General features: G+C 42.2%; 1 protein-coding gene across 2 annotated transcripts in view; it reads left to right on the top strand.

Annotated features, from left to right (window-relative positions):
* The window catches only part of zdhhc21 (zDHHC palmitoyltransferase 21), a 47,054-nt gene extending 29,472 nt beyond the window's left edge, over nucleotides 1-17,582 (top strand). For both annotated transcript variants that reach the window (XM_084317657.1, XM_084317658.1), the window contains exons 5-8: nucleotides 2,002-2,140; nucleotides 3,970-4,086; nucleotides 4,691-4,734; nucleotides 13,856-17,582. In XM_084317657.1, coding sequence (XP_084173783.1) covers nucleotides 2,002-2,140; nucleotides 3,970-4,086; nucleotides 4,691-4,734; nucleotides 13,856-13,988 — 433 coding nt within the window. In that variant the 3' untranslated portion in view covers nucleotides 13,989-17,582. The remainder of the gene's footprint in view (nucleotides 1-2,001; nucleotides 2,141-3,969; nucleotides 4,087-4,690; nucleotides 4,735-13,855) is intronic.
* Nucleotides 17,583-18,379: the final 797 nt, after the last annotated feature.

Raw genomic sequence — 18,379 nt, 5'->3', positions numbered from 1 at the left:
GGTAAGGCCTCTACTCTCCTCACTGCCCTTGGTAAGGCCTCTCCTCTCCTCACTGCCCTTGGTGAGGCCTCTACTCTCCTCACTGCCCTTGGTAAGGCCTCTACTCTCCTCACTACCCTTGGTTCACTACCACACTACAGAAGGTTAATCCTTTCACTACCACACTACAGAAGGTTAACTTTCACTACCACACTACAGAAGGTTAACCTTTAACTACCACACTACAGAAGGTTAACCCTTGCACTACCACACTACAGAAGGTTAACCTTTCACTACCACACTACAGAAGGTTAACCTTTCACTACCACACTACAGAAGGTTAACCTTTAACTACCACACTAGAGAAGGTTAACCCTTTCACTACCACACTACAGAAGGTTAACCTTTAACTACCACACTAGAGAAGGTTAACCCGTTCACTACCACACTAGAGAAGGTTAACTTTCACTACCAACACTACAGAAGGTTAACCTTTCACTACCACACTACAGAAGGTTAACCTTTCACTACCACACTACCGAAGGTTAACCTTTCACTACCACACTACAGAAGGTTAACCTTTCACTACCACTACAGACGGTTAACCCTTTCACTACCACACTACATAAGGTTAACCCTTTCACTACCACACTACAGAAGGTTAACCTTTCCCTATAACACTACATACGGTTAACCTTTCACTACCACACTACAGAAGGTTAACCCTTTCCCTATAACACTACAGACGGTTAACCGTTCACTACCACACTACAGAAGGTTAACCCTTTCACTACCACACTACAGAAGGTTAACCCTTTCACTACCACACTACAGAAGGTTAACCCTTTCACTACCACACTACAGAAGGTTAACCCGTTCACTACCACACTACAGAAGGTTAACCCTTTCCATATAACACTACAGAAGGTTAACCTTTCACTACCACACTACAGAAGGTCAACCCTTTCACTACCACACTACAGAAGGTTAACCCTTTCACTGCCACACTACAGAAGGTCAACCCTTTCACTACCACTACTACAGAAGGTTAACCCTTTCACTACCACACTACAGAAGGTTAACCCTTTCACTACCACACTACATAAGGTTAACCTTTCACTACCACACTACAGAAGGTCAACGCTTTCACTACCACACTACAGAAGGTTAACCCTTTCACTACCACACTACAGAAGGTTAACCCTTTCACTACCACTACTACAGAAGGTTAACCCTTTCACTACCACACTACAGCAGGTTAACCCTTTCACTACCACACTACAGACGGTTAACCTTTCACTACCACACTGCAGCAGGTTAACACTTTCACTACCACATGACAGAAGGTTAACCCTTTCACTACCACACTACAGGTTAACCCTTTCACTATCGCACTACAGACGGTTAACCTTTCACTACCACACTACAGAAGGTCAACCATGTCACTACCACCACTACAGAAGGTTAACCCTTTCACTACCACACTACAGAAGGTTAACCCTTTCACTACCACACTACAGGTTAACCTTTCACTACCACACTACATACGGTTAACCCTTTCACTACCACACTACAGAAGGTTAACCTTTCACTACCACACTACAGACGGTTAACCCTTTCACTACCACACTACAGAAGGTTAACCTTTCACTACCACACGACAGAAGGTTAACCCTTTCACTACCACACTACAGAAGGTTAACATTTCACTACCACACGACAGAAGGTTAACCCTTTCACTACCACACTACAGAAGGTTAACCTTTCACTACCACACGACAGAAGGTTAACCCGTTCACTACCACACAACAGAATGTTAACCCTTTCACTACCACACTACAGAAGGTTAACCTTTCACTACCACACGACAGAAGGTTAACCCTTTCACTACCACTGTGGTAGTGAAAGGTTAACCTTCTGTAGTGTGGTAGTGAAATGGTTACTTAAATGCATTTCCAACATGTGCTTTTGTTTGTTGTTGTTTTCTCTCAGGATCAATAACTGCGTGTTGTTTTCTCTCAGGATCAATAACTGCGTGGGGGAGGATAACCACTGGCTCTTCCTGCAGCTGTGCTTCTACACCCAGGTGCTCAGCCTGTTCACCCTGGCCATGGGCTTCTGCCAGTACTACTACTTCCTGCCCCTGGCTGCACTGGACCAGGTGAGGGCACGTGCCAGGGGATCCCAACCCGAGCGGGACGTACAGAGCAAAATGGCCACCGTGTGAATATGGTCAATTGGAAGTGTAATATACTACTCGGGATAGTAGAGTATATACTGCTATACTACTCATTATAGAGGAGTTATACTATACTACTCATTATAGAGGAGTTATACTATACTACTCATTATAGTGGAGTTATACTACTACTCAGCATAGTGGAGTTGGCCGCGCCAAGCAGTCATTGTCACTCAGCGACCCGAGAGACAGGATTACCCTCTAATTCTGCGCTCCGATACCATATGACGTAATTTATCAACAACACTGCGGTCTGCTGAGTGAGCATTATAAAACAAACGTGTTTTTAATATACCGTGAATTAAAGTGTCAATGCTGTTTGTCATTTTAACAGCAGATACTTTCTTAAATGCCATCGTCCCGAGAGAGGGGTGTTGACGGGGAGCTCTGATGGGTTTGCTTGCTGGTGTTATTAGCATTAGCTGTAAAGCTAACCGAAAAGCTAGTTTTAGCTTACCTTGGCTAAAGTTGGGGCTATTCATAATCCAGCAATAATGGCTGCATACCTGCAAGCAAAGTACAGCAAGTTGGCACAGGAGTATTCCAAGGTAAATCACTTTTTCACCAGTAACGTTATGGTCTTGTTTCCATCTAACGTTAGCTCATGCTAACCTAGCTCACGCTAACGTGGTCACTGATCGACCTCTCGCACACAATTAATGACATGTTGCGGACAGCCAGGTCAAACCTTTTAGTTTTTCAGTTGAATTATATCTTAAGGTTCAAGGAATTCCACTGTTAAAAAGTCCCCAAAAAAGTCCAAAGTCAATCAGTAATCATGTAAAGTAATTGTGACCTCAATATTGACCAAAATAATTATGATTATGATTTTTGCCATATTAATCGAGCAATCCTAGATATAATAACTCTTTCTCCATTAGAAAAGAGTTAACATGTCAAAATGGCAGCAAATCAATCCACTTCGCTTTGACTTCTGGCACGTTAGACGCGTCTCTTGGTATCGGATTTTAGCGTTGTGTCAAATTCTCCGATACCAATATACTATAATAATATAATGCAGGACCTGTTCAGAGGTCTTTAATTGGCATGCAATTATCCTCAATGTTTAGCGGTTAGCACACACGGTTAGCACACACACACACCGGAACACACACGCATGCATTGTCTTTGTAGTATCGCCGATGCGATTCGTCTCTGCGCTTAACCCATCCCGTCGTCCTTCCCCCCAAGGGCAGCCGGGAGCAGACAGGACGCCAGCGAGGGCCGCGCCCGGGGGCCAATCCAAGTGCTCCTGCCCGTCTTCGTCAAGGACGCCACAGCGTTAGCGATCTGTTGTTGTGCATGTTTTTCCATTGGGTTTATCTTATCGGGGGGGAAACCCTTGCGAGCACGGGGAGAACATGCAAACTCCACACAGAAAGGCCTGGGAGATACCCCACCTGAGTACCTGGCATCATGGAAACCTGGTCCCCAAGCGGGAATCGAACCCTGGATTCTATTTTACAGGGGCGGAGCTTCCTATAGGCGACATAGGCGGTTGCCTAGAGTGCCACCCAGAGGGTGGTGGCAAAAACTGCGCCCAGTTAAAACAATTTAAAATAAAAAATTATATATATAAATTATGAATATATTCAATCTTTATTTATACTCTTTTGTGCCCCCATATATCTTTTGACATTGCCTAGGGCACCAAATGTGCTAGGTCCGGCCCTGCTATTTTAGCCCGGTATCGGACCGACGTCCGGTATTGCCGCAGCCCGAGTGTGAAGTCTGTTCCTCTTCCCTTCCAGGAGAGGTTCGCGACCCGCCACGAGCTGGCCCTGCTCCGGGTGTCCGCCCTCTCGGTGCTGGTCATGTTCGGGGGCATGAGCAGCCTGTTCTACACTCAGATGGCCGGCGTCCTCACAGTGAGTACAAGTCGCTAGGGATCTGTGTGCGTTGACCGTTTGACCTCAACCAGCGCTGGATTCATGTATTAAATGGCTTTACATTTGAGTTAAGCGAAGTAAGCTCACTTATCTGGGTTAGCTAAACCTTTATGTCCGTAACTGTCCCGGGAAGTTCCTGTATCATTCCACCAGTCTTACATTTACATTTAGTCATTTAGCTGAACGCTTTTATCCAAAGCGACTTAAGAGTTCTGTACGACAGGTCAGCAGGAAGGGCACAACTCTATCAGCTGAGTAACGATGTTCATCAAACAGTGTTGAAACTTGGGTGTTGTAGTGTTGAGTGCAGAGTAGTAAAGACATATTAGTTTAGTCTTTCTGATATCACAGCAGTGTTTGTATTTGGTTTTCCAGTACTCATGTCTTTCTGATGTCCCTTTCCTTCTAAGTGTTGGGGTGCTGGTGCTTTATTCAAATCCAATTTCCATCACAATTTCTTTATTACTGCTGCAATGTGCAATTCTTATAAAGAAAATATTGGATATTACTGGACCCATATTATATATATGTATGTATTTATTCCATTTCTAATCTTTTTCTGTTTCCCACTTCCCACTTATAGGACACCACCACGATTGAGAAAATGGCCCAGTTCTCCAGTAAAACGTGAGTCCTGATAAAGCTTCGACACAGCTATTTTTAACAAGAGTTGTGATTTCAGGGCTCTATTCTGGAAAGTCATAGCCTTCCAGTGGCCATATTGCTACATCATCATTATAATATTCAGTTATCTTGCAGTCAGTCTTGCTCCATGTGGGATCAAAGGGTTAAAGGTCCCATATTGTTGTCCTTTTCAACAAATTAAATAGGTCTTTGAGGTCCCCTAAACAAGTTTTTTGTGCTGAAAGAAAAACACTCAGATTATGCATTCTAGCAACCTCTATTCCTCTCTGTTTCAGTCCTGTTCTCATTCTAGCATCCTCTATACCTCTCTGTTTCAGCCCTGTTCTCATTCTAGCATCCTCTATACCTCTCTGTTTTAGTCCTGTTCTCATTCTAGCAGCCTCTATATACCTCTGTTTCAGTCCTGTTCTCATTCTAGCAGGCATTAAAGCGTTCCGTCTTGAGACGGATTTCCGTCTTGAGACAGATTTCCGTCTATTTGATTATATTTATATAATATTTTAATTGATATTAATTTTTTCTTTTCTTTTTTTTTACTTTTTTTTTATTTTTATATATATATAAAGTTTGCCAATAGGGATGTTTCAGTAGTATTGGCACTGGTAGTAGTCGTAATAGTAATCCAGTCTATTTTTTTTTCTTCTAAAAAATAAACTAGTTCAACACAGGCAACCACTTTTGCTTAATTTCTTTGATGGCTCAAATGTATGCTCTAGTGTCTAGTCGATTTTGTGTTTTGAGCACAAAGATCATCATAGATCTAGCCTCTTAATTTTGCTCTCAAAGTGCACCAGATTGATGCATTTAACTTTAAAACGTAAAAAAAATTAAAAAAAATCCGAGGGGGCATGCCCCCGGACCCCTCTGGAGGGGCAGAGGTTCACCCACCACCACAGTCTCACTAAATCCTGTGGGAAACACTGAGGATTCATATTTTTTTACCGCTGTGGGTAGGGCGTTCCACATTGTTGTGGCATAACGTGTTTAGTCCCTTGTTTGTATGATAACAAGCCTTTTAGTTCATGGTTCAAAGTAATGGGAAAAGGGTGCTAGCTCGCCATCAATCAGAAGCTAGCCACAAGACTTGCATTTACACTCTCCAGCACACAGCCTCCTTGCCTGGCACAACAACCACAACAGTAGGGTCTATAGTCACAGTCAGGACAGTAGGCTCTACAAGTAGGCTCCCTTAAAACGCTAACGCTATTAAAAAAAATACAGTGTAGGTTAAAATAAGAATAGACTTGGCCTGAAAAAAGTTCAGTCAGGAGATTTTTTTTTGCTTTAATCCCTGCATTCTAGCAGCATCTATACCTCTGTTTCAGTCCTGTTATCATTCTAGCAGCATCTATACCTAGGGATGGGTACCTTTCACATTTGAACCGATACGGTACCGGTACCTGTGAATCGATACCGGTACCCAACGGTACCTTTTTTCGGTACTTTAGTCTCAAAAAATGTAATTTACCTCAGTCATAAAAAAAAAATCCAAACTTCAAATAACTACAATTTCGACCGTTTTCGGCTTGCCATTGCTCCGACTGCTTTGTTGTTGAATCAAGTCAAATCCTAGGTAAGCATATATTGTGCGTGTGAACATTGACATGAAAAGAAAAAAGGTAAAAAAAAATGTTTTCCTTTCTTCCGGTATCTCACTTGAATCGATACTCGGTAGTACCGACATGTTTCGGTTCGGTACCTCAAAAGTACAGAATTCGGTACCCATCCCTATCTATACCCCTCTGTTTCAGTCCTGTTCTCATTCAAGCAGCCTCTATACCTCTCTGTTTCAGTCCTGTTCTCATTCTAGCAGCCTCTATACCTCTGTTTCAGTCCTGTTCTCATTCTAGCAGCATCTATACCTCTCTGTTTCAGTCCTGTTCTCATTCTAGCAGCCTCTATATCCCTCTGTTTCAGTCCTGTTCTCATTCTAGCAGCCTCTATACCTCTGTTTCAGTCCTGTTCTCATTCTAGCAGCCTCTATACCTCTGTTTCAGTCCTGTTCTCATTCTAGCAGCCTCTATACCTCTGTTTCAGTCCTGTTCTCATTCTAGCAGCCTCTATACCTCTCTGTTTCAGTCCTGTTCTCATTCTAGCAGCCTCTATATCCCTCTGTTTCAGTCCTGTTCTCATTCTAGCAGCCTCTGTACCTCTCTGTTTCAGCCCTGTTCTCATTCTAGCAGCCTCTGTACCTCTGTTTCAGTCCTGTTCTCATTCTAGCAGCCTCTATACCTATCTGTTTCAGTCCTGTTCTCATTCTAGCAGCCTCTGTACCCCTGTTTCAGTCCTGTTCTCATTCTAGCAGCCTCTATACCCCTCTGTTTCAGTCCTGTTCTCATTCTATCAGCCTCTATACCTCTGTTTCAGTCCTGTTCTCATTCTAGCAGCCTCTATACCTCTCTGTTTCAGTCCTGTTCTCATTCTAGCAACCTCTATACCTCTGTTTCAGTCATGTTCTCATTCTAGCAGCCTCTATACCTCTCTGTTTCAGTCCTGTTCTCATTCTAGCAGCCTCTATACCTCTGTTTCAGTCCTGTTCTCATTCTAGTAGCCTCTATACCGCTCTGTTTCAGTCCTGTTCTCATTCTAGCAGCCTCTATACCTCTCTGTTTCAGTCCTGTTCTCATTCTAGCAGCCTCTATACCTCTCTGTTTCAGTCCTGTTCTCATTCTAGCAGCATCTATACCTCTCTGTTTCAGTCCTGTTCTCATTCTAGCAGCCTCTATACCTCTCTGTTTCAGTCCTGTTCTCATTCTAGCAGGCATTAAAGCGCTCGCATCTCTGCTCTCCCACTATTGAACTTGGGGGAGCAAAGGTAAGATCTTGCGCCACCACTTTTTGATTATATGAAAAATATGATATATCCCCCCCCAATATATAAATCTAACCATAACTACGTTATGGTTAACTGAGTTTTATAGTGAAAAGAGCAGCTTTATTGGTCAAGATTGAAGGCTCTATATTGCAGGAAATTGCACGTACAGGTTCATTAAATTCAAAAAAAATCTGTCCCTTGCCTGCCCAAAAAAAAAGAAAAAAAAACCCATCTGGGCTAAGCCCCGGATCTCCTACAATCCTAAATCCGCCCCTGCTTGAGGTAACAGCAGTCGCATCTTTTCACCTGCACAGCTCGATCTCTCAGTGGCGAGGAGTAACGCGTGGGAGGCTCACGCTGCCCCCGACACTTCCTGATTCTACTGCGCAGGCGCACCAACCGACCTGTAAGAGTCGCTGTCCACAACGCCCGATCCCCACCCATCAGTTTCCCACCCCCTAATACGGCCAATGTGTATTAGTATGAACGACCAGCTAAACTGAAAGCAATGTGGAGCGCTGGGCTCGAACAGGCGAGCCCAGCGTCTCCGCATTCGTGGCGAGCGCCTTGCCCACTACGCCACGTAGCCGCCCATCACTTTTATTCTTATAACTTGGTCTGACCGACCTCGCGCGTCAATCTCTCCTTGTTTACCGACGTCACATCCACCACCTGCTTGCACTAACGTTACGCATGCCTGCTATACCGATTAGCTAACGTTAGCTTAAAGGGGACCTATCTTTATAAATGGCCTTTTTCAGTGTTTAGCATTGTTTCATAGCTATGTGTACTTATATTAATATGATCTATGTCTCTAATTCTCATATTGGCGCATTCTTCCATTTCTCCTCTCACAATATTCACCCTCACTGAACTGAGTCATCTGAAAATCTGCTGATCTGTGATGTCAGAGATGTCTCAGCTGCATAATAATGTGGCTGTGTAGCATCAGGCCCCACCGTGGTTGGAGCCCAGGATCAAAACGGCTTATGAGCTTGAGGTAGAAAAATGCTGTTTTTGAGGACTTCATTAGAAATACAAAACAATGAATTAAAAAAATGACAGAGGTGTTCCATAGACTCACAGGAATTGTGTAAAAGTGCCCAAATAGTGAAAGAAATAGTAAAATAGTTCCCCTTTAATAACGTTAATGGAAGGAGTAAAAGAAAACCCACTGCAGTGTTCTCAGACGAAAAGGATGAGCGGCACCACCTAACAAAAGAAAGTTTTGAGAGGAAGTTTGAAGAGACTGGCTAGGGCCTAGGCTACTGGGGGCTAGTGGTGAGTTGTTAACTTGTTCCGTGTTCCGCAACTATGTCAAAAAGATAAACAGAAACAACACATTTGTCATTGTCGTGTTACTTCACACACAGTACAAATACAAGTCAAGTCAAGTCAAGAGTTTTAATTGTCACGGCATACAGGTATACAATGAAATGCGGGTGGTCTTGCCCGCAACGATGTGCAATACCGTGGTACAACATATAATAGAATAAAAAAATGAAAAAACAACATTGTGCAGTAACATGGAGTGACATCTCGGTATCTGTACATAGTTATTTACAGAGCATATGGGACATGCTAGTTAGCTTTGGTAGTGCAATACACTGTTCCTGTTATTCTAATTTAAAGTGTCCTTTCCTTTGGCCATAAGTGTGCGTGTGTGCGACATGAGTGTGTGCCCGCTCATGTTAAAGTGTTAAGTGGCTGCTCGTGTGTGAGCGTGCACAGCGTGCGTGTCGTGTGTGTGTTCATGTGTGCTTGTGTGTGGATAGTTCAATGTTCTGAGCACTCAATGTTCGTGAGTCCTCTGTGGTTGTGAGTATCTTTTATTAGCTTAACTCCGTAGCAACATCACACAGGTGTATCTGTAGACAGTCTCCTCCCCACTGTATGTATATTTTTTCTCCCACCCGCCCACCCCCTCCTAATGTACAGTCTCCTCCCCATCATATGTATAATCTATGTTAGGATCTATGGGTAACAGTACTGTATATTTGCATATCGTATATGTCACAAATGTAACATTAGTATATACCTGTAGTATGTCATGTATGTCCCTATGCCATAAATGTTGTGTATGTCATAAATGTCACTATGAATTGAAAATGGGGGACCCTGATGTAAACAAGACAAATGTCTTTCTCTGGTCTGCATCTCCTTAACAATTGTGTGTATTGAGCTGTACTGTATTGTACCCATTCTGCAATCTGTTAAATATTGATTGATTGATTGATTGATTGTTATTAACAGATTGCAGAATATACAGTACAGCTCAGTACAGGGTTGGGTAGGCGGGGTGGGGGGGGGGGGGGGGGGGGTAACTGTACATTGGATTATCGCCGAAACCGAAACAAGTAGGCTCCCTTAACACATTCCCTGCCATGACTTATATCTATCAATATAGCCAGTCTGCCACCACTCTAAGCCTATGGAGATTAGGGCTGACCTTCGAATTTTTTTTGCCAATCGAAGCTTCGGGGCCGAGCTTCGATTTTAATTCGAAGCTTCGAATTAAAAAAAAAATTAATTACTTATTTTTTTTTTTTTTTTTAATCTTATGTTGTGGGACTTGTACAGCACTTTGGTAAACTTTGTTGTTTTTAAATGTGCTCTATAAATAAAGTGGATTGGATTAATGAATTAAGTAGCCCCTTTCGTGACTGTGACGCAGCCAACACGGCTGTGTGATTTAATTCAAGGTGATTCGCTGTTGTCGTTTGAACAACTTCAGATTTCATGGGAACTACCAATCCCCCAAATCAAGAATGTTTAAGATGAATGAAGTAAGACTTAGATTATTTGAAATATGGCCTGTGTAGACTAAACTATGCACATAATTATGTCAGTCTACAAGGTCCGGATTCTACATGGTCCGGCAATGTAGACCTTGTAACTCCACTACAGACCAATTATCAGTGAATGTTCATGCATTTTTAAGAAGGGCTACTTCCACAAAAAAACAAAGAACTCACCAAAACATCTCAGTAGCACCTTATCTAAATGTTCTATTTCATATATGGAGATTCATATTTATTTATGTATTGCATGCATTTCTACATTTTATTTCCTATTTTGTTTATTCATCCCAGTATCTTTCTTTCTTATGTGTGGAATTCTACAAGGTATTTACATTCACATTTACATTTAGTCATTTAGCTGACGCTTTTATCCAAAGCGACTTACAAGTTCTGTACGACAGGTCATCAGGAAGGATACAACTCTATCAGCTGAGCAACAATGTTCATCAAAGTGTTGAGTGCTACAGTGTAGGTTAGTTTATTAGGACAAGTGCATGACAGTAAGGTTAGTTGGGGTTAGATTTTTTTATTTTTTTTTTTATATTTTATTTCAGATAATGGTTGAAGAAGTGCGTCTTTAGTCGACGGCGAAAGATTGGACAGGATTCGGCTGTCCTAACTGGGGTGGGTAGTTCATTCCACCATTGTGGCGCAAGGACTGAGAATAGGCGTGTAGGTGGTGTATGCGTTTGAGGATGATATCCTTCAAACAGGCAATAGTGATGATATAATTTGGGCAGTGCTGAGCTGGGTTACTTTCCTCCAGTGTATTTGTCCCCCGGCCCCACCCAATGGCCCCATGCACACACACACACACCGGAGTAAAAAAAAAAAGAAATATTGATTTTTTTTCTTCTTTTTTTTTAAACTTCGATTTTTTTTTTTATGTTCGAAGTTTGTGCCATCGAACGAAGCTTCGAAGTATTTAAGACAGCCCTTCACCTTCTTTGCAGGGCTATAACTTTTTAAATTGTATTGCTAAATTGACATTACTATGGCCCATTCAACATCGATTATCTATTGTTCAGGATGTAGGAACGTTATACTTTTTCATTCAAACATTCATACAAAAATACCTTCTAGAATATAAGTATGTTTTTATCGTTTTCTGCAGTAATTCGTAGGACGTGAGTTATAGGCCTAAACGCATATAAATTATCAATTGCCGTTTATTCCCGATACACGCTATATAAAAAAAATTCAACTGTATATGATCCTATACGTTATGCGTCATCATGCGCGGAGGAAAGGGGGGGGGGGGGTCGTTTATAATTCCGTGGTCGTCAGTAAATGCTTTATGTAGTATGGGTGATATATTGATCAGATCGGTTTGTGGTGAAATTAATAGACAATTGGGCTGAAAATTACGTTAGCGTCCTCTAGCGTCCGACGAGACTGGAGGAAAAAGATCCCACTTATTTGACGTCTATCTCCTAGATTAATTTCCGGTTTGTATGGCGCAATAAACGCCCAAATCATATAGATTATTGAGTTATGGCAGCGATCCATATGCACGCCAGTGTATGTCTGGAGTCCCGCAACAATATGTGACTGCCGGACGGATTTCACAGATGCACCGATTGCCACTTCCACCAGGTGGCGGTATTGAGGCGTTGCAATATTGTGCAGAGTCCCACTGTATCACCAGAGGCTGGGTGGCTGAATTATGAATGCCATGGTCAGGGCTGTACGCTAAGCTTTTTCACTAGGGGCACACTTGCCCCTAAATGAGAAATTTAGGGGCAAACAATATTTTTTAGGGGCAAATTTTTAAATAACCATTTTACCATTATAGTAGGGCTGGGCGATATGGCCTCTAAATGATATCGCGATATTTGGACATTTCCTATAAAGCACTTAAAAATGCTTGATTTAACCCTTTGATGCATACAGTCACGCCAATATGATGCTTATAATAAGTCCCTGCAACATATGTTTGCATTATTAAACCATGAAGATGCTTTAAAAAATAATTTAATGAAAATGTACTAAGAGTAGTCTACTGACACACTAATAAAAAAAATTATTTACATCTAAGACAATTTATATAAAAACTCTTGGGTGCCTTTTACACAGTACTGTGTTTTCTATCCACTTTAGCCAAACACACACACACACACACACATATATATATATATACACACACACTACTGTGAGAAAATAATAATCACACAGACTTAATGATTTTAGAATATTTCAGATAATGAAATTAAATGTTTATATCATCAACTATCCAGTTAGTATTTATACTGTGTGTAACATTTGGCTACTTTAAATCATTGAATGTAGAGAGCGAGCGAGAGAGCGAGAGAGAGAGAGAGAGAGAGAGAGAGAGAGAGAGCGAGAGAGAGAGAGAGAGAGAGAGAGAGAGAGGGGGCGAGAACGAACAAGAGAGCCAGCCCCCCCCTTCGCGTTTTGATAGTCTAAGCTGCCGTAGGTGATGACGTCACACTCGAATGTAAACAGGAAGAGATGGAGACACACCGAGATGGAAATTCAATGATATACAGAAATGAATAACCAATAAATATGAAGTTATGTTTAAACTTCTGTTGTCAAGCGTTGTCAATATAACCCACCCCTTTCCTCACGAATGGAACTAGTCTTGTGGAGTCCGCTTTGACCGTTTTCCAGGGTTAGCAGAGATCGCTAGTTAGCTTAGCATAATCCTAATGGTAACCTTGGTTAGAAGCTACCGTTAGCTCATTGCTCGTGTCAATTAAATTGCATGTTATTAAAGGTCCGCGCTGGTCTGTCTAATGAAATTACAACCGCAACATTATATTGCACTGTACAGCCCTGGTTGTAGGCTAATGTTTTACTACAATTTGTATGGATTAATTTAGGAGTGAAATGCGAATGAAGGGTTGAAATCACCACTCGCAAGCTTGCCCCCAGATATTATTTTAAACTCGCACGGACCAAATTAGGGGGCAATTTGCGATCATATCATCGCAGTGTACAGGCCTGATGGTGAAAAAATTAAATATGATCTCAATATCGCTGTACAGCGTGGTTTGGCAGACAACGCATGGCGGGCAATAACGCTGTACAACGTGAACGGCGGTGGATGTGTTAAAACGCTAACGCTATTAAAAAATAAATACAGTGGAGGTTCAAATAAGAATATGACTTGGCCTGAAAAAAACTTCAGTCAGGAGATTTTTTTTTTGCTTTAATCCCTGTGAGCAAGCCACCATTTTGTATATGCGTGTTTGTCACATGCTCACACGAGTCAAGGAGGCACATTACAATGAGCTTTTTTGTGTGACATCATATAAGACAGGAGTCCACGACTCGTTTAAAGGCACAGTTTCTGAAAGGCACGAAATCTGACTGGCTTGCCTTAATAGGAACATTAGAGACCCATGTATGCCGAGAAAGTTTGTTTTTCATTATATGGGACCTTTATGCAACCCTATATGTTTAGAAACAAATGTGAAAAAGTGTTGTTTGTGTCTCCCCCCCCCCCCCCCCCCCCCCACAGATATGGGTCAAAGAGGTCATGGCAGTGGGCTCTGGCTGAAGTGTTTGGCACACACTGGAAAGTACTGTGGTTCATCCCCCTGCGAAGCAGGCGCCCGCTCCAGGCTAGCTACCTCTTCCGCACCCACGTGTAGACGAGCGTGGCTGCCACCTCTCTGCTGTCACCTCTCGACCGTTCACCTCCTGGCCGCTCCACCTCCTGACCCTCCACCTCCTGACCTCCACCTCCTGACCTTCCACCTCCTGACCCTCCACCTCCTGACCTCCAGCTCCTGACCCTCCACCTCCTGGCTGCTCACCTTCCTGGACGCTCCACACGCTCTGGCTCAGCGGAGTTCGGTGAAACGGAAAACACTGACCGTACGGACATTCAGCACAGTCCATCTGTCCGCCTTCCCCATCCTCTCCCTGTGAGCCTTCCCCATCCTCTCCCTGTCAGCCTTCACCATCCTCTCCCTGTGAGCCTTCACCATCCTCTCCCTGTGAGCCTTCACCATCCTCTCCCTGTGAGCCCGGCCAGCGGTCTTGCTTTGGTGACGGATACACAAAGCTTTTTAGTTTTTGGACCTTTCTCTCTCCCCCCTCTGGCAGACAACGGGGTCGAGGAAAAGAAGAGGGCGTTTATTCCTGCGACCTCCATCATCCACATTACTCACTGACTGCTTCTCGTAAGCGTTTGATAACCACACTCTTAATGAGGAACCGGGTGGAAACCGTCGCCTGGAAGCCCTGCGGGAAGAAGGGTCCACTCTCAGGATATTTTAAATGAAGAGCCTTTACTACTGTCCTTTTAAACAACACAACAGACGGAACTCTAGAAATGGCATTGTGTCCAAATGTACGGCTATTTGTTTTCTTGTTTTGTGCCTTGGGTTCTTTTAACTATTTAAATCTTTTGTTATTTTTGTATTATTATTATTATTATTTGTCTATTGCAACAGGACCATATATTGCCAACGTTTAGCAAATGCACGCGTCACCTCACCGAAACAAAGCAGGCCATGATTTGGACATTTGCACTCCACCTTTTATATCAGTGGTTCTTTTTATTTTATTCAGATTTTTTATCTTTATCTGTGAATTTGTTGTTTTATTCATATTGTTGTCTTTTTTATTTAACTGGTTTGATAACTCAGACTCAGACTATGAATTTCTTTCAGCTGCTATTCGCCTACTCAGTGCCGTAACGTGATTCTTTACCCCTCTGTATCTGGACATCTAATATCTGTGTAGCCTACACACTACATGCAGCGCGGGAAGAAAGGTGAACAGTGGTAAACATTGCATTGCCTTTTCTGTTTAGCCACTAAACCTTTTAAGCAATACGCACTGTTTATCTCCCATATGAAAGTCATTATTTTTGCTAGTAGTGGAGATCGTATATGATATATTATTAAATCAAAACCTTGGAGTAGTGGGTAAGGTACCATCATCAAATATTTCTTGTTTGCTAATTGCTCCAGCTTGAGCATTTGACTTGAACAATATTGCTATCCTATAATATAGTACAGCATATATCAACTTGTCAAGCTCAACAGCTACGGTTCAGAGTTCATTTTAGGGTTTTCATTTACTCTTGAATTTACTCTTTGAATGAAATAGTTAGTATACATTTACAGTATGCTAGCTATTCCCAATAATATGCCAAAATATTTACACACAATCACTACAGAAGTGGATTTTGCATTGTGGTTTGAGTTTAATGTGTGGTAGGGTAAATGTAGTTTTGTGTATAACTAACTACTGCATTCAGATTAGTAGGACATTTCAGACTTACTATAGAGTGTACGCTCACTGCTCCCCCCACTCTGTACAGGACATTTCTTTGTGCACATTTTAGTCATATGTACAGAATATCTTTAGCCATGTTATCACACATGAATAGATGATGATTTCTTTATCTCAGGCTTATATCAATATTATCGATTGCCCACCTTGAGAAATGATATTGTTTGTGATCATATAGGTATTCATATTCTAATAAATAGGATTCAGAATGTAATTGAGGTAATTGGTTTCTTCATTTGATTATTTAAATGTTCCAAATCTGTGTTGTATTAGAAGTCATTATAGATATGATTCCCCCAAAATGGTATAGGCCTACTGTGACATTATTTAGAAAATAACTAAAATTATTTTACAAAATGTTTATTCTTAGATAATAGAATATTTTAATGCAATATTTCAATTTAAAAGAACCAGATCATTCAACCTCCAGAATGAACTGCCATAGGCATCCACTGTCACCACCTGCTACCAATTTCCAAAACTAAAAGCATTTGACACAGTTGGTCATTTACAAAGATGATATAGTATCTATCTACAGTATAGCCTTTGATACAAATGCTTGTTGTTTTCAGAGAGACGGTCTGAGAGACTTCAGTGTGAAGATGGGGAGTGCGCATTCTGAGTTCTTGCCAATTATAAAAGGAATTCTGCAGGGATAGATTTTGGGTCCCATCTTATTTGCCATTTATCTTTAAAGGGGAATTCCACCGCAAAGCAACATTAAACGCATTTACCAGATTGGAGTATAACTGATTAATTCTCTATGTGGCCAAAGCCTAGCGAGGAGTTTCACTGGGGGAATGTAACGCATGCGGAGGTTCACACTATTTGCCCCAGATCCCCTCCCTGCTGAACAGGCGCCCCGACCGACCAGTAGGAGTCGCAGTTCACAACGACCAGGACACATACCCCACCGGCTTCCCACCCGCTAACACTGCCAATTGTGTTAGTAGGGACGACTGACCAAGCCGGAGGTACCGCTGACAGCTGGATTCGATCCCAGAGTCTCTGTGGTGGTAGGTGAGTGCTTAGTCCACTGCGCTACCCAGCCGCACCCGCCTCCTGTCATCTTTGAGACAATATGAAATGCTCACATGTCTGGCACGCACTTTGTGCGCGTTCCGGAAGCATGACCGTTGACCCCCCGTGCCCATCCCCTCTCAGGCAGGACACCGGTTCAGCCCAATCAGTCATCCAAACATAAATCTAGGATTATCTTATTTGATTACCACATTGACAGTCTTGTGAAGAAGGCACGGCAACGCCTCTACTTCCTCAGGCGCCTAAGGAAGTTCCAAGTCAGTCAGAAGATCCTTAAGAACTTCTACTCATGTACAATCGAGAGCATCCTGACTGGCAATATCACCTCCTGGTTTGGGAATAGCACCGCACAAGACCGTAGCAGACAGAGAGTGGCCCGTTCAGCCGAGCGCACAATTGGAGGGGGGCTTCCCACTCTCCAGAACATTTATAACAAGCAGTGCATGGGTAAGGCTAAGAGAATGATCAAAGACTCCAGCCACCCAAACAACTGCCTCTTTGAACTGCTGCGGTCAGGCAAGCGATACCGGAGTCTCATGGCAAGCACAGAAAGACTCAGAAGAAGCTTCTATCCCCCAGGCCATCAGGTTGCTCAACGAACAATAACACTATGCAACAACCATCAAATGCACTCACAGCACACACATCCACATGCACACACTCACTTTAAACAAACAACTCACTGCAGCTCCCACTCTACACACTTTAGAACACCTAAACACACTTTATATTTATTGGCAAAGAATTTGCACTACAACCCATACCTCAGTACACCTTACTCTAAATTGTAGATAAATTGTAAATTGTATATTAGTATATTGTATAGTATATTGTATGGTAACTTGAGTCAGTTACTTGTACTCTGCATTGAACATTGTACATACTGAACACTTGTGTCTACGTACGTAACTTCTATTTTTTACTTGCTGTACTTATTTTATTTTATACTTATCCTTTTTGTCTAGCACAGTCTCTGGAGCGTAACAGAAAGAAGAATTTTGTATAAAAGTATTCTGTACTTCTGTATGACAACTAATAAAGAAACTTGAACTTGAAGAAGAGAAAGACTGTCAGACCCCTACTTGGTGCGTTTCAACAAAGGTTTATTGAATATTCGCCAGGACAGAACTCCAAAGCCAAAACGTGGAACTTTCTCAAAATCGGTTTCTGTCTTGACTACAATGAGACCTTTTTATGCTTTTGTGACAATCGTCCTGAAAAAACACTCCCCAAAGATATTTGACACTCAGTCTCTTTGGTCTTTTCTAGGCAATGTCCTGGCTCCAAGAGGGAGGTTGATGGTGCATACAGATCAATACTTAACATAACAGGCCTTAAGTTGAACCTAAAAAAGGTTAAATAAGGGGTCATCTAAGGTCATTACTTCCTCACCTGATGCATAAACGAGGAAAATACCTTGAAACACACAGAATATAAACATAAGCAGTTTGTTTCATATAAAAATACACAACCTAAACACATGGGTGGTCCCACCACACCAACACTAGGAACTAGACCCAGAGACGTGTCATCATCACGCTCCCGCTGTTCTGAGGAGCTCTTGATGCAAAGAATAAAACAAGACAACTGGTTACGTTATGAGTTTTGTATTTTGTGGTTGTAAAATGTTTGTTTACGTTGGTAATGTTTGGAAGCACTGGAGTAAAACGGATCTATATTCCAATTTACAACGGGT

Source organism: Notolepis coatsorum (assembly GCF_963971535.1).
Source record: "Notolepis coatsorum genome assembly, chromosome: 1".
Taxonomy (NCBI): Eukaryota; Metazoa; Chordata; class Actinopteri; order Aulopiformes; family Paralepididae; genus Notolepis; species Notolepis coatsorum.
This window is presented reverse-complemented; position numbering and strand designations above follow the sequence as displayed.